This window comes from Chenopodium album, chromosome 17 (genome assembly GCF_948465745.1).
Source record: "Chenopodium album chromosome 17, dcCheAlbu1.1, whole genome shotgun sequence".
NCBI lineage: Eukaryota > Viridiplantae > Streptophyta > Magnoliopsida > Caryophyllales > Amaranthaceae > Chenopodium > Chenopodium album.
In genome coordinates, this window is record NC_137850.1 from 44614243 (window position 1) to 44635966 (window position 21724).

The 21724-nt window shown below is 34.5% G+C and overlaps 3 protein-coding genes and 1 long non-coding RNA gene across 7 annotated transcripts; 2 read left to right on the plus strand and 2 right to left on the minus strand.

The window, feature by feature from the left end:
- The first annotated feature begins 1292 nt into the window (after positions 1 to 1292).
- LOC145589854 (phenylcoumaran benzylic ether reductase Betv6-like) lies at positions 1293 to 6424 on the plus strand. The gene is made up of 6 exons (XM_081646541.1): positions 1293 to 1567; positions 1691 to 1825; positions 2476 to 2713; positions 2892 to 3095; positions 3382 to 3591; positions 6194 to 6424. The coding sequence occupies exons 1-5, from the start codon at positions 1385 to 1387 to the stop codon at positions 3546 to 3548; spliced, it is 927 nt and encodes a 308-aa protein (XP_081502667.1). The 5' UTR covers positions 1293 to 1384; the 3' UTR covers positions 3549 to 3591; positions 6194 to 6424.
- LOC145589856 (uncharacterized) lies at positions 3587 to 5961 on the minus strand. The gene is made up of 3 exons (XR_014101826.1): positions 5818 to 5961; positions 4471 to 4540; positions 3587 to 4354 (listed from the first exon to the last, which is right to left on the minus strand). It is a non-coding gene; the product is annotated as an uncharacterized LOC145589856 (long non-coding RNA).
- A 3383-nt stretch (positions 6425 to 9807) lies between the features above and the next one.
- Positions 9808 to 14840, minus strand: LOC145589857 (protein RER1B-like). Its single transcript, XM_081646544.1, has 4 exons — positions 14629 to 14840; positions 14046 to 14431; positions 10390 to 10570; positions 9808 to 10285 (listed from the first exon to the last, which is right to left on the minus strand). The coding sequence occupies exons 2-4, from the start codon at positions 14387 to 14389 to the stop codon at positions 10232 to 10234; spliced, it is 579 nt and encodes a 192-aa protein (XP_081502670.1). The 5' UTR covers positions 14390 to 14431; positions 14629 to 14840; the 3' UTR covers positions 9808 to 10231.
- Positions 14841 to 16958: 2118 nt separating this feature from the next.
- LOC145589858 (uncharacterized) lies at positions 16959 to 21542 on the plus strand. Of its 4 annotated transcripts, XM_081646548.1 has the most exons (6): positions 16959 to 17105; positions 18475 to 19784; positions 19925 to 19950; positions 20158 to 20292; positions 20377 to 20457; positions 20550 to 20710. In XM_081646548.1, exons 2-6 carry the CDS (start codon positions 18557 to 18559, stop codon positions 20565 to 20567), a joined length of 1488 nt encoding a protein of 495 aa, XP_081502674.1. In that variant the 5' UTR covers positions 16959 to 17105; positions 18475 to 18556; the 3' UTR covers positions 20568 to 20710. The 4 variants fall into 4 exon arrangements, with proteins under 4 accessions (XP_081502674.1, XP_081502672.1, XP_081502673.1 ...); XM_081646546.1 differs by having other exon boundaries at positions 20377 to 21542; XM_081646547.1 differs by having other exon boundaries at positions 20158 to 20457.
- The last annotated feature ends 182 nt before the right edge of the window (positions 21543 to 21724 follow it).

Genomic DNA, 21724 nt, shown 5'->3' on the forward strand with positions numbered 1-21724 from the left:
GTAACAATAGGTCTCACTGATAAATAAAATGCAGTATTTCATTTTTATAATATGATTTTGATCACTTTGCTGCATATATAGTATAATATATTTTCCCATGACATGATTTCAGTAACCAAATTATAGTTGCGCGCTGAATGGGTGACTCAATTATTAATAGTCATGAACCCATGTTGGAGCACACTAGCACAGCATTACAGCACAAAGTGATGACTAAACTACTCTCTTTTAGTCTAATTATCATATTTTGCGTGTACTTAAAGATGAGTAAATTTTACTGAAGCTTCGACCACCAACCACCAGTACTTTATTTTAGCCACACAAAATAAATCAAAAGTAGTCGAAGGAACTATATGAAGGTCACCAACATTAGTCTTGATGATGATGACCAACTAACTACTTCTAGACCAAGGTGTCGTTTTTCTCTTTTGGTAACAATGTTGCAGCATCTTGTATTGTTCAATTCCATATCGTAGATGATTTTCTTAGCTTGTCGTCAAATACTTCCTCCTTTTGGAATTAGTAGTCTTGTTGATAGTGTGATTGAACCACTACGGTGATAGTTAAATCCGTGTTAAGGACAAATGCAGTATATAATAGGAAGTACATGCTTCATATGACAATTTACCATAGTTAGATCTTTGGGTTGTTTCATTCTCTCTCAACCACATTATTCGATTAGTTACATTTTAGAAATTCTGAATATATTATGTTATTCGGATTTAGCCCAATTAGGTATTAAACGAACTAAAAGTTGTGATTTTCCTAAAATAAATTATAAAGTGTAAACTAAGGGTTTGTTTGGCATCACTGTGGTTTTCTGTTTTTTGGTTTTTTGTTTTTCAAAATCATATGATTCATATAATGAATAAAAAATTAGTCAAATTTATTAAACTCTTGCTAATTTAGAAAACTGATAACAGAAAAGTGAAAACACCTTTTTCTTTTTTCCTGTTTTTGGTTTTTTGTTTTCAAGAAAACAGAAAACTGAAAACAAAAAACGATGTCAAACAAAACCTAAATTATGTTATTCGGATTTAGCCCACATTATACAATGTTAGATTAGTTGTCACCTTTTTCCTAAAATAAATTGTAAACTAATAATCAACAACATCTCAGAAAAATGAATACAGAGTTTTTTTCACCCTTAAACAAAGATAACGTTAACGTAGACATGTTAATGATCAAAGAAATGAAAGTGGACGTTATTCATAACAATGTACAACAATTAAAACTCAAGGTCATAACCGTAATTACATCTTCTTCAACGACTTTAAATAACATGACTTGAAGTTCTCCTAGAAAGTACGATCATCATCCTCTAGCTCCTTTCTAGTAAAACTCTTGTTCACAAAATTTCCTTGAAAAAACACATTATTTGACAATGGCCGAGAAGAGCAAGATTTTGGTGATCGGAGGCACAGGATACATTGGAAAATTCGTTGTCGAAGCGAGCGCTAAGGAAGGCCACCCAACATTCGCTCTTGTTCGTAATGAGACGCTCTCTAACCCTGCTAAGGCTTCCATTATTGACAACTTTAAGAGTTTAGGTGTCAATTTGGTCTCGGTACGTACAAAATGTTCTAAGCTAGCTTTTACTAATGTCTTTTTTTCTTGTTGTGATTTTGATCAAGGAAATATGATGAGATGATATTAATTTGGTTGTTTATATGTATGTTATTGTATGTAGGGAGATGTTTATGATCATGAAAGTTTGGTGAAAGCAATTAAGCAAGTAGATGTGGTGATCTCAACAGTTGGTTACCTTTTGTTGGCGGATCAAGTGAAAATTATTGATGCAATTAAGGAAGCTGGCAATATTAAGGTATTGATCCTTTACTCTTTTATTATGAAGAATTGTATGTGTTTCATGATCAAAATGTGATCTAATTTGCAGTATATTATAGGAAATGTGACGACTTTTTTTTTTCTTAGAACAGTTAAAATGATATGTGTGACTACTATTATTTTCGTACAAAGGGAATACCACCCGTGTAATCATAGTAGACTAGCTCTTATAAACTGCTGGTGAAGTGTCTTTAAGTTGATTAACTAAATATGTTGCAAACCTCAATGTGTCTTAAATGAAACTTGTTGATGTAATGAACAAATGGAGCCTAATACAATCATTATAGACTGTTGATGTTGAGACATTCCACTAAATTTTCGGTGCCTTTTGTTTTCGGTCCATATTTTTTTCCTCTTTTTCAAATGGTCCCAAGAGTGAGTGTTTGTCTATGAGAATATGAGAAGCAATTAGTGGTACTCCAATCTTTTCTGTTGCTTTGATCTGATCCAATTTTTACTCCATCCTATGAAATCACACTATTAAAGATCAGTAAAAAAAATTTACTTCGTGTTAATTATACAAACATAAACTCCAAATGTTATTGAAGATTATGAGAATGAAAAGTTTCTTTGATCTTAATCCTTGCTAATTATGCAAATCTTATCTTTGGGGTGTCTACTGTATAGAGGTTCTTCCCCTCGGAGTTTGGTGTGGATGTGGATCGTACGAGTGCTGTGGAGCCTGCAAAATCGACATTTGCAATTAAATCCCAAATCCGGCGATCAGTGGAGGCTGCTGGAATTCCCTACACTTATGTGTCATCCAACAACTTTGCTGGCTACTTTCTCCCTAGTTTCTCTCAGCCTGGAGCCACTGCTCCGCCAAGAGATAAAGTTGTCATCTTAGGTGATGGAAATGCTAAAGGTAATCTGATACACAGTTTTATAAGGTTGTCATTAGTAAATTAGTTGAGTGATCTTGCAATAATGTTATTTAAAGAATTAAGTTCAGTCATATGTTTACAGTTTTCATAATGTTTTTAGCCTTTTTACTATGTATCTGTAGTTGACAATGATATTATTGTCCAAATGTTATGTTACAGCGGTTTACAACAAGGAAGATGACATTGGTACCTACACAATTCGAGCAGTGGACGATCCAAGGACCCTAAACAAGATCCTCTACATTAAACCTGCTGGTAACATAGTGTCTTTCAACGAGCTTGTTTCGTTGTGGGAGAAAAAGATTGGTAAAACTCTTGAGAAAGAGTATGTTCCTGAAGAACAAGTCTTGAAGAATATCCAAGGTATGTCAATCATGTTGTGATCCATGTACATAAAGTGATAAGAGTATATAAAGTTATACACCAATCCTAGACTTCAACCATCAACTTAAGCTTAGAAAGGTATTGCGTGTAAAGTGTAACAAGTTAGTACTATGTGACATTTCATATTTTTAGTCAATCAGTGGAATGTTTGGTAGCACTATGTGACCGTTGCACCCGATACTTAAACAAGTCTTGATTAGGATGTCAGTCTAATTGATTTGTCTAATGTTGAGGTTGATATATTGGTGTAATGCTACTATTGCAGATTCTCCACCTCCAGTCAATGTCATTTTGGCTATTGGACATGCTGTATTTGTGAGGGGTGATCAGACTAACTTCGAGATCGAGCCATCGTTTGGAGTGGAAGCTTCTGAACTCTATCCTGATGTCAAATATACCTCTGTGGACGAATACCTCAACCAGTTTGTTTAGGATTTCAAACATCTTGGCAATCAATTTTCCAAGGTTTATATCTACTAGGGGTGCCACGCGCGCGATGCGCGCGATATAGATAGCGTTACGAGAAGAGTTATTGCAATTAGCTCTAATTCCTTATGCCTGTTTGGTTGTTTGCATAATATTTTTTATAACTATTTGTATACAGGCGATTAACGTGTCAAATGTGTCAAATAAGATTGGTAGATGTCAATTCAAAGATTGCTTAAGATCGACAGTCATAAGTCTCATGACAAGATAATACCAGTAATTGTGAAGAGTTGTCGAAAGTGACTTATTTTGTGTGCTACAAGTGCCTCCAATACATCAAGAAATGTGGCTTTGCACCTGGACACTGGTTCTGGTTGCTGCATTTAACCAACCTTTGATGTAGCTTCTAGACTTTTTTAATTTTTGCTTGAGCTGCTCATAGGATCTTTTGGATTTCACTTATGTGAAATTTGAAATGAACCTATACCCTTGTAAACTTGATATCACGAGCATGGGCATTAGTTTTCTGTTACTGTAGTCTCCGAAATCCAACTGATTCATACCATGATTTCTCATATCAATTTTAGTTTCAGACAAAAGATGACCAACTTGCTTTTCCTCTTCACATCTCCATGTAGGACAGTTGCTTTTGCAATGAATTGGACAAACACTTGCTTCCTTAGTTCCCTGGGCTTCATATAGAGCATTCAGATTTTTTGCTTCATCTATTTCAGCTACACTACTATGCAGCCAAGTAGTACAAAACCAAAAACAGTATCAATAAACTCATCTAAGCTTCAGAACACATAATTCTGCAAGTAAAAGGCACAAAGACATTGGTTTTAGTTAAATCGATGTAGAACATCCGAGTATCCATTTACCCCCCCCCCCCCCCCCAACATTTGCAAAAGTGATAATGTATGACTACCTTTTAAGAGACCTCGAATACATTCAAGCCATGCCTCTTTCTCTCAGATTATTAAGCCTCTTAATTACATCTGCAAACAAAAACACACACATATATATATCAGCAACATATGCTCCATATCATCAACATTCAATACCAAATCTAGAAGCAATGCCTCTAAAATAGATACCCTCAGGCCTCAGGACATGATATACGAACCTCAATGAAATGAGGATGTTCGAGCTATCAATAATTTTGAACGAATAAATTTTACTGATTAGACCAGCTTGACATGCTAGCCTAAGCAAATGGTCCCAAAATAGTTCAGAGCACGATAATAAATGAGATATGAAGTCTGATGTCGTTTATAGGATACATCATGCATGTTTTGCTACCTAATGGGTCTTTGATTGGGGGTTTGATTTCCAAGTTATGTAGTAGTGAAACATTTCAATAATAGATTATTACATTATTAACAAAACATATGAATAGTAAGGTATACTATTAAAGATTTTTTATTTTATAATATCCAAACCGAAATTGTAGATAGATCAAGTCCATTGAGATCATTTTCTTTTTTAAGTCCATTAAGATCAACTCCAATGAGATCATGTGTAGATGTATGTATTGGGTACCTAACAATCCTAAAATCCATTCAATAATTATATACTGCACTTTTTATAACTCATAAGTTGTAACCAATGGGTTTGAATTTCATGAAATAACTTGATTTTTTTTTTTTATTTTCACTGAGTAAATTACCCACCAGCCACCACTAACTCACTAAGGCTTTATCTAATGAAGGCTAGCTTGCGGTATTGAAATCCAACATGCACAAAATATTTACAGACTTCTAAATTAAGCTTTGGGACTTTTGCCGATTTGCTGGTGACAGCGGTAGACGACAAGTTAAGGTTCAATTTTCATAGTATGTTATCAATTCAACTGCAAGCAATCTAGTATATTCGTTCTTTTCTTCGATTTGACTTTTAATCTTAATGGTAATTTTATTGCGTGATTAAATACTGATTTTGCCTTGTTATTTCATTACTTTTCAATTGTTTCTTTATATCCCAATCATTCGCCTATGAATCCTACAACAGTGGGATTTGTCAAACTAAACAAAAAAAATCCAATAAAGAAGTATGAGATTAAAACCTAGAAATTAATGACAAAGAAATTAACATTGTAGAAGACAGGAAAAACTTTCAGTCAAGAGAATGAATTCCAATCAAATGCAAGCACCATCAGGGAGATGGAAAGACGACAGCAAAGCAACCCTAAGTTGAATATGATGGCAATAATTGAATACTAACCTCTATCGTGGATTCGTGGGTACCATATTGAGCAATTAAAACCAATTCGTACCTGCCATGGATGGAAACCGAACGGTGGCCGAAACCCTCCCTTGTAGGTGTTCTTGGTCTTCTTGTAATAAATCCGACCTCCAAATTTGTTAAGGGGTAGATCGACTGCGGCGCAGCTCCATCTGTGGCCGCCATGGTAAACATAAAAAGCTCAACACTGGACTTTAATGGAAATGGAGTAGTAGTGTAGTACACGTGAGGAAAATTTAAGATAGGGGTAAGAATGTAAATAAACTTTTTAAAGGGCATAATAGTCCACGCACTGTTCATAAGAGAAACTTTCTACTTTTTATAAAGTAGGGAAATAAACTTTTTAAAGGGCATAATAGTCCACGCACTGTTCATAAGAGAAACTTTCTACTTTTTATAAAGTAGGGATTCAATATGCAAGTGTTTCTCCTACCTAATTATAAACAGAAAATCATGAAAAAAAAAAAAAAAAAAAAATGAATTAAGGGATCACATTTCTCAGCTTTCTTCCCTTTGTATTACGAATTATGATCCCTTGTAATATATATATGATGTAGATAAATAATATATCCACCTGGATGTAATCATGGAAGTGTGATGGAACTATATATTTTGTGCATTGAATATTGTTGTTGAAATGTGCTCCATAGTCCATACCATAAATCATTGTTTTAAAAGGGCTAGAAAAAATGACTCAATTTGAAATACCCGACTTGAACTGATCTGACCAAGTTGATACTTAGCTAATAATGATATTCCAATTTTGATCATCCAAATTTTATTCATCAAATTTATCTAGTATCATAATAAATATAATAAAATTATTTTTTTTTTTAAAAAAAAAAAAAAAAAAAAAAGCATTACATAAAATAGTAGGTGGGTGACGCAATAAATAATGAGAGGGGTACAGGCTTACAGGACAAAGAGAAGTAAATGGAGGCCATTTTCCATATTCTGGACATCATAAAAAAAAAAAAAAAAAAAACCAAAGTGGAAATTTGGGTCCAAATAACCATGATACCACCAAAGTAGGCCTAAGGCAGTTGCCACTATATCATCAGTTGTCCACCAACCATATTGTGAGGGAATCCATATCCCTACCTTATAAAAAGTAGAAAGTTGTTCTTATGAATAGTGCACGGACTTTTATACCCTTCAAAATGTTATTTTACCTTTGTACCCCTATTAACCCTTCAAAATGTGTTTTACCTTTGTACCCCTATTTGTAATTTTGTACTCCAACAGTCCAACTTCAAATTGTTCTTACCCGTAGACATTTCCTTACACATTTGAGCTTTCTCTCCTCCTCTCCATGACTCCATCTCTTGAAAGCTTTTAACTTTCTCTCTCCATACTATCTTTGCCATTACTAAATTCCACATCTTTGTTCACCACCTTCCCAAAATTTCCAAATCAAATTGTGGCCAAAAAAAAGTTGACAATACCAATATATAGCGGAAAAGGAATAAATAATGAGGACCTTTTCGCAGTCGATGGTCTGAAAACGGGAACGCTGAGGAAGGGGGCCTCGAGAAGGGAGAGGGGGAGGCGGTGGAAGAGGGCGGCCGAATTTTCTGGGAGCAAAGTCCATAGATTTAAAACAGGATTATCATTAAGTTAAGAACATTCTACTATGGATTTTTGAACTTCATAACCTGTAATGATAGGATCACACTGGGATTCTATCAAAGATTATTATTTTAGCATATGAGCAATTCATCAGTGTAAGATAAGATTAATTTCATAATTTAGTCTGGACTTGAATTTAGTCACTATACACTATACAAGACTTCTTAAGTCTAAGAACTCATTAGTTAGACTGGACTTGATAGGTGGATATAGGCTGCTTTAGTATAATATATGTACATATCATGTACGGTTGGGCATAAGTGTGTGAAGGAATTGGTTGTTTCGGTTTCATCTAGAAGGATTGTACTTTTAAATTAGAAATGAACTCATTGATTAATATTGTTAGCCTCTGTGATGGATGAAATGAACTCATTGATTAATATTGTTAGCCTCTGTGGTGGATTAGGAATTGGTCATTTCGGTTTCATCATTGATGATTCTTTCTCTATTTCGTATTGTACCACCACAATTAAGTAATGCTAATATCAACACTGCAAAATAAACAAATAACAATTCTAACATTTGTTCCTTTTCTGCATTATCATTGAAAACCCTAAGAATTATATTCTAATGTAACTCTACATAGTATTCCAATTAAAAGAATCACCATATACAAATAATAAAAATAAAGATTTTTTTCAATATACGAGATATTTCACACGTAAAATTCAACTTAGCACGACTACAAACAAACAATGCCTAAGCAATAGAAATATATACCTTTACCGGTCTTTTATTCCTCCATGTGAAATGCAAATACAAGACAAGTAAAATTAAGTTGCAAAGGCTAGTCATTCCGCGTTGCACGCGCGTGTTGACTGCCGTAGTATAAAGGAAAGATATTATCCTTTTTTTTTTCTCCTTTTTTTTTAAAAAAAAATATGGATAATAAAAGTGAGAGGCTTTAATGTTTTACACAATCCTCCTCAATTTTCTATAGACTAATGTAGTAATGTAGTATGAACAAGTACTATGGAACATACATTGGAGAAACGCTTGCAAATTGAATACTTGTACTTATTTTGACTTATTGACTACAAATGCACAATAGCTAGTTAGTACTTCATAACTCCTTATCTTGGGAAGATGAACTCATTACCTTCACAAAAAAAAATGATTTTAAACAATTTACATAACCCATATTGACTACTCCATGTCTTAGTTCATTAGCTGAGTCAATTTTAAGGCCATCAAGGATTTATATTTTACACTTGACGATCATACATTTTGTCTCTCATACAAATCAAAATTTTTTATTCCTCGTATTATAGTCAATTAATTAATGTCAGAATGTTAACATGTACTCAATCTACCAGTGTTTTTTTAAAGAAAATTTTTCTGATCTTTTCACATACAAGAACATAAGAAAAGAAGAAGAGGATATACAAAATTGACTATGCAAATAATCAGATATCTTACTTGAAACATATACAAAATTGGGAATGACTGGTGAATTGTCAATGCCAATATGATGATGTACTCAAGGTTTATCAATGGTATTGGACACTAAATTGACTATGGTAAGTTGTACATTGATAAACAATCTTAAAAGAAATAGCGTAGCTAATTAAGATTATGTAGCGGTGGTGTATTCAATATTTAGATATCAAACCATTCATGTCAACCACATCTTATCGGGAAATTGATTTCGACACACTCTTATGTGACAAGAACATAGAAAATTGTGATCTCACATAGAGGTGTGCCAAAATCAATTTTGGTGTGTCAAAATCATTTCCCATCTTATCGCATCACTCATCTCACATATGTACGGAGTATTCCTTTTTCATGCAATATAATTTGGCTTATAAGGAGTAAGTGTATAGCTTTGTACTTCGTAGTTCCTAAGTTTGTTGCTCAATGGCTAAACACTATACCCTTGGTAATAAGTTCATACTATAAATTGGTGCGTTATAATCATTTCAAATAAATTTAAAAAAAAAAAAAACAGATTCAGAATTATATAATTACTAAATGCACTAAATCTACCAATGATCATACTCGTATTAAAAGAGTTCCAACTTTAAAGTTTTCCAGTTTAGCCATCAAAATCAGCTCTAAAATTCTACAATAAAAATTGATGCTGAAGTTTATAATAAATGGAGTGAATAGGTCACAAACTAGCTCCAATTGGAACTCCTCGAAATTTAATTGCCCTAGTCAAAATTATTGACCCTTCTCCAAACTTGAAAGACTTTAGCCTTTATACGAAGTATGACCTTTATTGCCTTTATATGACCTCTTGGCTTTTTTTTTTTTTTTTTTTTTTTTTTTTTTTTTTTTTTTTTTTTTTTTTTTTTGCTTTGAAAAAACGTTTAAGTAGTCAAAAGACTAAGCACCAAAAATCTTCAATTAAACCAAAAACTTCTGCCACCAACAATATATAGCAACATATTTTGCAAAAAATATATTTAGTGTAGAGCATAGTATGGAATGCACTTCAAGTAGCGCAGTTCACATATAGTGTATTCAAAATCTAGAATAGTAGATGTATTCGAGGAGAAAAAAGAACAAGAAAATAAATGAATAGGGGATGTGCCTTGCTAATAATACTTGGAGCTTTAATACACCGATAAATCAATACGGTTAAGAAAACAAGGCCAGGTCCAATCTAAGCAACAACAAATCTCCTGGTGAGAGGAAAAGCTGCAGGGTAATAAAATGCAACCAGATACCGTATATACTTCTGAAAAACGCAGATAAAAAGATATATTTGGTCTGAATCTTCACAATATGCCCCTTCACTCTTGTCCTAAACTAATTTTTGAGGAAGGATTGATCTCTCACTTCTCCAATACCTGCGAATTCATGATGATTCAGTCAGCGCGAGAACCACTGGTTGATGCAGCAGGTTTCTTTCCTCCATATTTCTGAGTCAAATTATCAGAAAGAAATTAGAAGATTATATCATGAACAAAAATTTAGACTGCCAAAAACAAATATACAGAAATTGCAACTATAGAGGAACACCCACCTGCTTTCCGATGCTGAAAGGAATATATCTGTACTTGATCATGTGTGCTATTTGACGTTTCATGGTGAGAACAAACAGCACAACCCAGTAACACAGCAATATTGGCCAGAATACAGGAACATCAAACACAGAGAAGAAAGTCAAAACAAATGCTATGCAGAATGACTTAGTAATGGAGTGCCTGCAGCGAAAGAGAGGAGATTGTTAAAAAAAAAAAAAAAAAGGGCCTATCTATGTATATCTAAAAAGTACTAAGTTGACAACTAAGTGCTTTCTTGAAGTTAGAGTGTTAAACACTTAGCACCCTTTAGGCCTAAATTCTCATGATATGATACTCCATGAGTCATGAGTCACAATCCTTACAAACAAGATAACAATTCTTAAATATCCTCAACTCAACAGTTGTTCTCATCGGGAGCCAAGATCACATCAATATAGTCCTATGCCAAGAAGTCAATCCTGTGATGCTCCAAGGCATCAGAGTAATCAACTGTAAAACAAGAACCAGATATGGTAGGCAAGCCAAGATGCCCACTACTTCAGTCCTAAATCAACTCCTCATTTCATTGGTAATAACTAATAAGAAACATCTGATCAAATTCACATAGCAACTTCAACTAACCCAAGTAAGACCAAGTAAAACCAAAAGGATCATCTAACAACTTACCAATCCTTGGAAAAGCTCACCATGACCATGCACAATGTACAATTTACATGAAGAAGAGCTTAAACCACCAAAATAGTACATACGCAGTACTATTATCTAAACTTCCTTCACTTTTGAGTAAACAAGTGACCAATATCATATCTAGGCCTTCCATAGTCCATTAGTTTATATTAATACAGATTGATAGAACGTTTCTTCTTTTTCAAGTTCTAGTTAACTGTAAAATGAAACACTCCCTCCATCACAAATAATAATTTAAAAAATAATTCTTCCCACCCCTTTACAACACTTAACAAATTTTAAGAATCAAGCTCCATTCCCCAATAATCATTGATATCTGTTGTAATTTTCAATAACAAGCAAAAGTGGCATACTTTTTCATTCCCATGATAACCTATGTACTAACTATATTCCTTAATCTCTCAAGGACTCTCCTACAGATGACCAAAAACACACCAGGTTATATTCATCACCCATATCTTGTAATCAAGAGTCAAGGCCACCCCCATATACAGACTGTATACCATGAATATAAACCTACAATGGTATAAGGTAGCTATTAGCTAAAACAATCAACTGTTAAAAGGATCAATTACACTAAGGAAGCCAGTTACTTGTATCCAAACGATAGCTCCCTGCTTCATGGATAACAACTTATGCTAAGAACAGTGGACCCCCATGTATACTGAAAGGATTACAAAGATGGTAATGCTGATCTTTGGGAAAGCTCATCAAGAGCATTACAATGCAACAAATTTGAGAATGTACAGTACAGGAATGTGTACAATTGTGTTAATAACAAGCGCCACAAATCATTGAACTAGTAGAATATTTATATAATCCAAAGTCCTTCACTAAATAAATCCGTCTTCATAATGGTAGCAACCCAAAACCCACGGTAGTCCTCTAGAGTCCATATTCCACTATTCAAGAATCAAGAATTCATTTCATAGAATAGAAGGTCTGTTTCTCAGCTTCTAGCTGATTCAATACAACTTATTAGACCTATTTATTCGATCATATTCCCCATATGTTTGTGGCTCCATATACACCAATAGAAGGAAAAAAAAAAAAAAAAAAAAAAAAAAAAAAAAAAAAAAAAAAAAAAAAAACTATCTTCTCACACGTCAATCCAGGCATCCACTAAGACAGTAAAATGTCTATTCATCACGAAAACTGAAGGCCCAAATCAAAAATTGGAACAAAGACATTTCATTGATTTTAAATGGAAATTTTTTCACTATGTAGGTTTTGTGACACACTTCACTGAAATGGTATGAAAGCATAGATGCATAAACTCAAGCGAAGCCAGCAACTTTTTCTTACAAGACACAGACTGCTCTTCTTCAGCAATTAATCAAATAAAAGGTCTGACAAGGCCAGGTGCAGAAATTTCTTACTTTAAATCCTTTGAGCAGTGGGTGTAGTATTAGTCTGCTCTACAAGGCTAGGATTTCTGATGTAATTACCAAATGTCTACAAGAAACATAACAACATCTCTACTAAGGGTCCTTCAACATTCTCAAGTAACAGTAAGATATGAAAGAAACCATAGCCTCAGCCCAGAACAGAGACAAAGGAATACCAAGTAATCGTAGCCATAGAAAACATCAATATTAAAGATTAACCACAAGAGATAGTGCAATAGCCAGTAAGAAATGAAGTAATAAGCGTAAAAAGGCTAGTCCATTGAAAATTTCCAATGCCCTCAACAAAAATCTTAACCTCAGACATCCTCCCTGAGGTCAAAAGAGTGGCACCTGCCTTTCAAATTGCATGTAAGTATGTTACTAGGATTGGAGCGATTAATCTAGGCAACATATTCACCACCCTATCTATAAAAAAAGTTTCAACATGACTGTTACCATAACAAGGATATCAATTCCAAAGCCTCAGAATGGCAGTAACTTTTTTACAAAATGCACCCCATCAACTATTACCATTAACAAATAAACACACAAATCCCAGCTATCTCCCAATGCCTCATCAAATATTGTCCAGACTTCCAAAGTCCAAAGCTAGTATAATGATCACTTATCTAGAACTTTCAATAATCAACAAAACTATACAAACCAATAGCCAACAACTCCAAACTCTATTCTTTAAGAACAAAACCCCCATTACCTTGATCTCCAACCTATCAACTTCACTGACAAACATTATCAACAAGTACTGCAACTGGCATAGTCCGCAAAAACCATTGTTGCATTCCCAAACCCAAAGTCTACAATGCTAATAATTTCCTTAAATCATCCAACAAATTAGTGTCTTACAACAAACATTCCTCAGCCAAGCTTTAAGGAAAAACAAAACAAAATCCCTATTTTGATGAAATGTCTAGGTCCGCAGATGGCAAATGAGTTGACTCGAGTTTTAGGGGGTGGGAGTCCATGGGAGCAATGTGGCTAAACTTGACAAGAATTGTTACAAAGCCTTTAAGAACTGATTCTCTAATAAAATTTCCACACAATGCCCCTCTTTCACCAACAACTACTGCCATTAAAAGATAAACACACAAATCCCAGCACTCTCCAAAATTCCTCATCAACTATGGTCTGAATCAAGACTTCCAAAAGCCTGAAGCTACTATAAAGATCACTTATCTAACAATTTCAACGATCAAGAAAATTGTACAACAATCAATGGCCAACAAGGCAACAACTCCAAACTCTATTCTCCTAAAAACAAAAATCTCATTACCATGATCTCCAACCTATCAACCTCACTGACAAAATCATCAACAGTAATCCCATGGCAATAGTCCCATTAATTTTTTAATGCCGCGAAACACATTGTTACATTCTCAAACCTATAATCTACAATGCTAATCATTTCCCTAAGTCACTCAACAACGTTATATAAATTCTTCTACCAAGCTTTAAGGAAAACCTAAATCAAATACATCACAAAGTCAAACCAAAAACAAATCAAGATTAAAGCTGCAACTGCACAAAACAACATAAATTAATCAAAAAAAGTAAGAATTTACCAGAACTTAAACTCAGGGAGACGACGAATGAAGGGCTTGAATTCATCAGAACCTTTAGTGGGTAAAGTGGGGCCATCAGAAACCTCAAGCTCAGGATCAACCAAAGGGGATAAAAACCCAATTAGCAGATTCAAGAGGTAGATCCCAAGAGCATATGTAATTACATAAAATCCTTCAACAAAGTAAACCCTCAATCCATAAATCACAGCAAGAACTAGGGTTCCTACCCACCTTGGAACTGCATGTGGGGTCGTCTTATCTAAGTAATACTGGTAAATTCTCGAAAGTTCATGAAGTTTCTTGCTCGCCGGAGATTCTGAAGATGACCCACCTATTCCCTCCATTAATACACCCTAGATTTATTAGGGTTTGCTGCAATACAAGATCTGCCCACCAAAAATTACACAAAATTAGGGAAATTTATGGGGAAATCAGCTAAATTAAAGAATTTTGCGATGTGGGATTTTCTTTAATTATTAAAATAAGGTCGAAATAGTGTGATCTGATTGTTTTCACGAGAAAAAGATGAATCTTTTCTTGTAAATTTGGTAATAAATGGAGGAGAGAGAAAAGTTTGATTTACCTGTAAGAGTTGAAGCTTTGGAAATGGCGAGTGAAATCCGAGTTAGACCGACAGTGATAATGGTGAAAAATGCGATGCTTGAAAAGTCGCAGAGTAGAATTGAGAGATTTGGGGATTTTAATTTTTAATTTTTTTTATCTTCTCTTTATCCCGAATTTTTCTCTCTCTTGAATGCTTCTTCTGCGGTTCTGAATACCTATCTCTGGGTTTGCTCGTATGGAAAATCCCTAATTTGACGAATTTTCTAGGTCGGTAGATGGCAAATGAGTTGACTAGAGTTTTATAATGTTTAGAGCAATGTGGTTAAACTTGACAAGAATTAATAATGTTCTATTTTGAATTTTTAAAATTGTTCTATTTAAGGTTTAAAAAAAATTACATCAAAATTACAATGCACATTAATTTTTAACTTATTTAGGAGTACAGTAACTTTTAACCTATTTTTTCAGGGAAAATTAGGCAAGATTATTATCGCAAATCAAGGTTGTCAAAGTTAGGATGATTTGTGGAAAAGTGTCCCACCTTACTACTTGGTGAGTCACTGCTCTATCAACCAATTTCACCACATTGATATCATCATTTTTCAATCAAACACGCACTAATGCATCCAAGCTGTCGAGCTACTTGAAGTTATTATACTTAAAAAAACCTTTTTTGTAAATTTTAATTTTAACTTATTCTGATTTGTTACTAACTTCATACATACATTTTAGTCTATCATATATTGATTTTAATAAAGTATACTTAGGATATCCTTTTTCCCCATTTGGTAATGTATTCTAAAATTATCTCAATTATGTTGCGGTTTGGTGCTCTCCGAGTCAAGGTTATTTCTAAGGAAAAATAATCGTGCCTTAGGAAATTACACTCGGTTACTTCTTAAGATGACAATTAACGGAAGAAAAAAGGGTCTCAAGATAATTTGTGTCACCTCGAGATTTTTTGGCTTATAAAATATTGGGTTTATGCATTCTTAAAGAAGGTCTTCAAAACTTTGAAATGAACATTTATATTTCTATATACTCAAAGAAAAGTAATTTAAAAGTACATTGAATCACAAACTCCAACATCAAAGAAGTCTCATAGATACTTTTTTCTCTATAGGATCTCATATTCCGAGTTCCCCTCATATCTTCATCATCTATCCTTGCATCTTACAAAATAGCACCCACCATCTTTTTTCAAAATGAAGTTTAATTATTTAGTTCACAAGAGCTAAGGAATAACAAGAGTTGATCAACAGATATAGCCCTTGTTAAGGCTTGTATATTCAACCTCAATAACGAGGCATTTATAGCGTAATCCAAAGCTCTTATTAAAGGAGTCTAGGTTACACTTCAACAAAATATTCATAAATTCAAATTGAAGTTGACAATTTACTAATCATCTACTCAATAAAAGACGCAAGGGCAATTTCTGGCCCTAACACATCGAGCACATTATTGAAGTGTTCTCTCCTTGCTTAGTTAAAAAGTTGGAGTATCCATCATATATATCGAGAGACAAATTGAATCGCTAATGTAGGTCATTCAATAATTGATGGTATGAATATTAATGTTTGTAATTATTCTAATTGGTTTTTTTTCTTTCTTTTTTTTGATACATTAGGAATTCACTTCTTAAAGAGGGCTTGCTAACATTTCTTTTCCATTCCCTTGACAAATTTAATTTAAATTTTCATAATTGAATAACCCTTTGTTACTACTACTACTCTCTCCCCTTTTATTTTTCAAGTGGATATGTTTTAGCTAAAGACTTAAAGTACAAAAAATAAATAAATAAATAAATAAATAAAAATAAAAGTACCAATACTATCTTACTTTAAATTTGACTTTATAAAATGTCAATTTTCCTAACATAGCACTCTTTGCTTATAAGTTAGAACAACAATTAACAAGTTATTGCAACATTTTTCCCATTCTTTTATTTATTGTTCGGTTATTCCACTTGATTTATCACAATAAAAATAAAAAAAAAAAAAAAAAAAAAAAAAAAAAAAAAACCGCTAATAATCGGTAATCAATTTCCAAAATTAAAATCTCTAATATAAACACAATAAATATAAATTTATGACACAACCTATTCATTTAATTAAAAATCTTCAAAACCAAAAACGGAAAATTGCCGATAATACCAAACACACATTACACTAATGGAATAGGGGAAGAAAAGCTCCACATCACAAAAACACTTTGTGTCTTTGTAGTACCAACTTGTAAGTGTAGAACCATATGAATTGACACCATGACCTTTTCTTCCGTCGACTGCCCTCATCAAAGCAATATCATCCACAAAATCATATTCTTCATATTAAGACCATACATTATACACTTATTAAAAAAGGTCCCAAATTCCCAACAAGTTGTACAACTGTTGTAGTAATTACTTGAAAAGGAAAATCATATCCATCTCCATACTTCTAACATTATTTGTTTATCTGGATGCACCAATAATCTCCTAACTTTCTTCTTCTTCAGGTCAGTTCATCTTCATTACTTTGAATTCCCTGCTTTTTTTTTTTCATTTTGATCTGCCAATTCATAGGATTTCAATGTTCTTGTTTTGTATATTTGGGATTTTTTCTGTTCTTTTTCATTTGCTGAATGTGGGTATTACAATTGGGTGGAACTCAATTAAGTGAAATTCAATTAAGTTCATATGATCTGAATTTTGGTAATTTTATATGTTAAAGTACTAAACATTTGTCGATTATGGTAAATTCGTGATTAATTATGTTCTGTGGATTTTAATTAGTTTAGGTAGTTGAAATTTTTAACACTAAGCTGACACATACCAAAACACTGATTGAATAATCAGTTACCGACCGAGTAACCCTACCACACCGTGTGGCCAACCATATATGAAAATTTGAATAAAGTTCTTGGGGTGGTATCTGAAACCCGAGGTCACATCTCGTTTACATCATTAAGTTCTTGGAGCATGAAATTGACTTGTATGCAGCTAGACCCAGATGGGTTTTTTGTGACCTTTTTTGAATTTGAATAGTCTATGGCTATCTATCTTGAACTTTGGAGTTTAAGTTTGCTGGGTCTGTTGTGAGGAAATAAATAAAGGAGTAAACTTTGTCAGACGTGTACATAGCAGATAGCAGAGCTTCATTATCCTTTTAAGAAACTAGGGACCGAATATGTCTTCTAGGCACGTGATCCAAAGCTTTATTGATAATTCAACAACGGAGTTTACACGATAAAACTATTAATCCCGACTAAAAATGAACGAAGTAAATATGTATATTTATTATTATTATTATTATTATTATTATTATATTGATCACAAACTAGTATTATAGTGATGTACTTACAAATTACAATTAAGGGTGTAAAGGAAATAAATTCAAATGAGTAAGGCTGCTGATTTTTGATGTCAGATCACTGGTGGGAGGTTGTCCTTGGTTGATGGCACAGTCAGTCTGCCTCTGACATAGGTCATAGGTCTTAAGGCTCACTTTGTTCTTTTCCTCTATGTAATCCAAGGGTTCTGGGATAATAATCAATGTCAAATCTTCTTTGTTTTGTCTTAAGAAGAATTTTCTTAAGGATGTAATACTGTGTTGGAAGTTGGCTGCAATCCAATTCTTGGTCATGTTATACTAATATTACTTGCTCTCTAGTAAACTGTTGTTGAGTTCACCTGTTGTTCTTGGGAAATTTTCGTTCAAGTCAGGATTTTGTATAAGGAGTTAACATGGTACCTGACTTGATGGAGAAACTTGATTGATGTACATGAGCTCACCTTAATGCATGGATATATGCCTGAATGTTTGATTAGCTTTGAATTCATTTATTTTTCTGTAAAATGAATTTTGATTGCATGTATGCATTTCAGGGGGAAATTGCATCTTGAGAGTAAGTAAAGTGCTTTAAGGAAGAGTAGAAACTAGCAAAGGATACTTGCATTTTCTAGCTACATGTCTGATCATGCTGCTAGGCCTTCTCATGACGAGGATGCAACATCGATGACATCCTTACAAGCCCATCAGCCGAGTTGGATGCCCCGCTGGATAAATAACAGTTCTAAGTCAGGATCAATTGCTGACAATTCCTCATTTTTGCGCTACAATAAAGGACATGTTGATACAAGAGGTTCCCTGGTGCAAAGTGGGCTTAAGACAGAAGATAGTCTTCAATCTGGGAAAGGAGTAAGTAAAAGTCCTGAAGAAATAAAAACCGGGGGATGTGCTAACGAACATTTGACTAAGAAACTGGGAAATTTGGGAAATTTTAAGAATAAACTCAGTAATTTATCTTTTCCAAGTCTCACCCTTGGCCAATACAAAGAGAGTGCCTCAACAGTTGGGACAGAAGTTGATCACGAGTTTGGCCACAAGTCCATGGCTCTAACCTTAGCTGTTGGTAAAGAGGATACTTCAAGGGATTTCAATTTGAGGAATAGCAAGCAACAAGCTATGTCGAGTTTATTCCAAGAACAGAAAGGCAAAGGTGTATCAAGATCTTTTAATAATAACAAATCTGATGCATCAAAGCCAGTTGTGGTATTTGAACGACACTTTTCGAATGATAATTTCACATGTTTTAGTCAGGATCGTTGCAAGTATCAAAAATCCTCTTCAGTCCTGTTTCATGAAAAGAAAATGGGAAATGACCTTTGTCATGATTCTGGACTGAGTGATGGACTACGGTTGCAACATGGTTGTCCCTCAGGGAAAAAGAATTTTCAGTCCTTTTTTCTCAAGCAGCAGTCTCAAAATGGGGGCCAACCCCTCGATAGCGTCCCATGTTCTTTCCGCAATGTAGAGACTATGAGGATTTGTACAATGGTTGATTCTGTGGAGAATTCACCTGGAGATACTCCCAAAATTTCTCAGAGAGCCCATCACATTCTATTCACCAAAGAAACTTGTGTTAATATGTCAAAAGGACATCAGGTGATGGTTGAACCAACTTCAGCTCATCAAGAAGAGAAGACATTTGGTGGGCCTTTTAGCATGTTTACTAACGTTGCTCCTCGTTCAAGAGGAGTGAAGATCCAACCTCTGTGGACCTCCACTGATGATAGTGAAGAGAAGGAAAATACTGCAAATCCTTCCATCTGTAAAACGGGCTCAAGGAATGAAGCATCTGCTGAAACTAATGGAATGCAAGTAGAAGCTTCTAAGAACCGGCATATTCTATTGGGTATTTTGCTGCTCTCTCAATGTAGTTTTAGACTTTGCTGAACAATGCCTCTATTTCTTTTTTTTAGCTAAGCAGGAAGTTGAGCTGTTCTAGAGCAATTCTCTTAAACTAATTCAGCATGTTTCTTTATTTTATTACAGGTATGGAACCATCCCCATCGACTAAGGTATCTATTTCTTTGATTCTTGTTGATTATGGGTTGCATGATCATTTAACAAGAATACTTGTACATGCAATATGCCAATATCTACTAGTTTTGATGGGATACTGGTGTTTCGAAGCATTTCATTTGGAATAATTATAAACTGTCTGACAAAAGTGTGCTTTTTCAAATTATATAAGCTCATGTAGTTGCCTGATGCTTTGCATGCAGGATGATACTATGGCTGAAAGTAGCCCACCAGCTGCCTGTGATTCAAGCTCAGAGAAAACCAGAAGCAAAAGGCCTATCACAGAGATACCTGACATAAATAAAGAGGCAGAAGAGCAACCTGGGCTTCAACCTGCAGTAAGTTCAACAGATGGAAAAGACCCAAGTACTTCAAGAGTCCGTAGTTTGAATACTAAACAGCTCTTCTCATCTCATGAACAGACCTCAAGGTCTGAGAGTAATACCCGACAAGAACGTTCTCTTGGCCCAGATTCGGGTACCAGATGGATTAAGCGTCTGAAGGTAAGTTCTTCTGATTCATTAGGGGTTGGTACCAAGAGTTCAGATATGGGGGAAGGCTCTTCGCATGAGAAATTTAATACATTCTTCAACAGAATAACAAAACACAATAGAGAGAGCTTTGATGCCAAGTTACACAAGCATCATGGCAAGGCACAGATGGAGATAGATCAAAATGTGGAGTCTCCAAGAAATGGTGGGTCCTCATCCCTGGTGGCAACAAACAGGAACCGAAGTATGCTCGGTTGTTCTTGGATTCAGAGATGGTGTCAGAAGAGTACTGCTCCCCCACCAAGTAATCCTGAACCCCTGGTGATCTGTGAGCCTCATCGCTTGAAGATAGGGCAGGATGAGCTTGCAAAGAAACAGTTCCCAAGTATTGCTGCCATGGCATTGATGGGGAAAGCCATGAATGGAATCCAATCATGCGAATTTAAGAAAAGAGGATCCATTGTAGTTTGGAATACCAAGGAGTACTAACATACGTCTGCAATGACTACCAAAATTAAACCGTTGGGAGATGCTCTTGGCGATTGTATAATGTGGATGTATAGAACTATCCTTAATTTATTTCTTAATCCAACAACTGGTGGACAGGATTATATTTTAGAGAACACTAGCACTCTACATTTTTCACAGTGGGGTTCTTTACAATGGCGGATCCTGCAGAAGTGTTTTTCCTCCTGGATGCAGCCACTCTGTGGCAGGACCTCTTTTTTTGGGTCTAGAATCCAAGTAGGCATCATTTTTCTGCAACCGAGCCTGAAATGATTTGCGAAGACAATGGTGTCATTTCTCAACAACGAGGGATGATTTAATTCTTTGGAGGCTATGTGAGGCATAAATTTCTTAATCGGCATCTCCGAACAGGTTAGGGAGAGTTCCCAAATGATCCCCAGTGTTTCTGCTGTAGTTTGATGTGGTCAGTTATCTTTTGTCAATTAATTCATTATAAAGGGATCCTTTGTTGATATTTCAATTCTATTGTGCTTTCTTTGTAAATTTTTGTACTCCATTTGCCTAGTTTGTGGTTTGAGACTATATAGATTGCCTTTGGCATGATAATTTTCATTCGAGGTTGTTTATCAGATGGCTGATGGTTATAATCTCTGCTGTGAAATTCAGTTTAACTCCAAGCATCCGACTGGAGACCCTAAATATCAGAATTGAGTCAGACAGCTGAAAATTAGATTGCAAGGTTGTACACAGCTTGAGCATTGAGCTCCACACCACATAATCGTACAGTTTTAAGATCACACAATAATAAGAA

What these genes read in the sequence shown, in the direction of transcription:
- LOC145589858 (XM_081646545.1), top strand. Translation starts at nt 18,557, where the DNA reads ATGTCTGATCATGCTGCTAGGCCTTCTCATGACGAGGATGCAACATCG. An exon ending in GAACCGGCATATTCTATTGG is followed by an intron (nt 19,785 to 19,924) that starts GTATTTTGCTGC and finishes ATTTTATTACAG; the next exon opens with GTATGGAACCATCCCCATCG. An exon ending in AACCATCCCCATCGACTAAG is followed by an intron (nt 19,951 to 20,157) that starts GTATCTATTTCT and finishes CTTTGCATGCAG; the next exon opens with GATGATACTATGGCTGAAAG.
- LOC145589857 (XM_081646544.1), bottom strand. Translation starts at nt 14,389, where the DNA reads ATGGAGGGAATAGGTGGGTCATCTTCAGAATCTCCGGCGAGCAAGAAA. An exon ending in CTCCCTGAGTTTAAGTTCTG is followed by an intron (nt 10,571 to 14,045) that starts GTAAATTCTTAC and finishes CTTTCGCTGCAG; the next exon opens with GCACTCCATTACTAAGTCAT. An exon ending in CTTTCAGCATCGGAAAGCAG is followed by an intron (nt 10,286 to 10,389) that starts GTGGGTGTTCCT and finishes AATTTGACTCAG; the next exon opens with AAATATGGAGGAAAGAAACC.
- LOC145589854 (XM_081646541.1), top strand. Translation starts at nt 1,385, where the DNA reads ATGGCCGAGAAGAGCAAGATTTTGGTGATCGGAGGCACAGGATACATT. An exon ending in AGGTGATGGAAATGCTAAAG is followed by an intron (nt 2,714 to 2,891) that starts GTAATCTGATAC and finishes GTTATGTTACAG; the next exon opens with CGGTTTACAACAAGGAAGAT. An exon ending in AGTCTTGAAGAATATCCAAG is followed by an intron (nt 3,096 to 3,381) that starts GTATGTCAATCA and finishes CTACTATTGCAG; the next exon opens with ATTCTCCACCTCCAGTCAAT.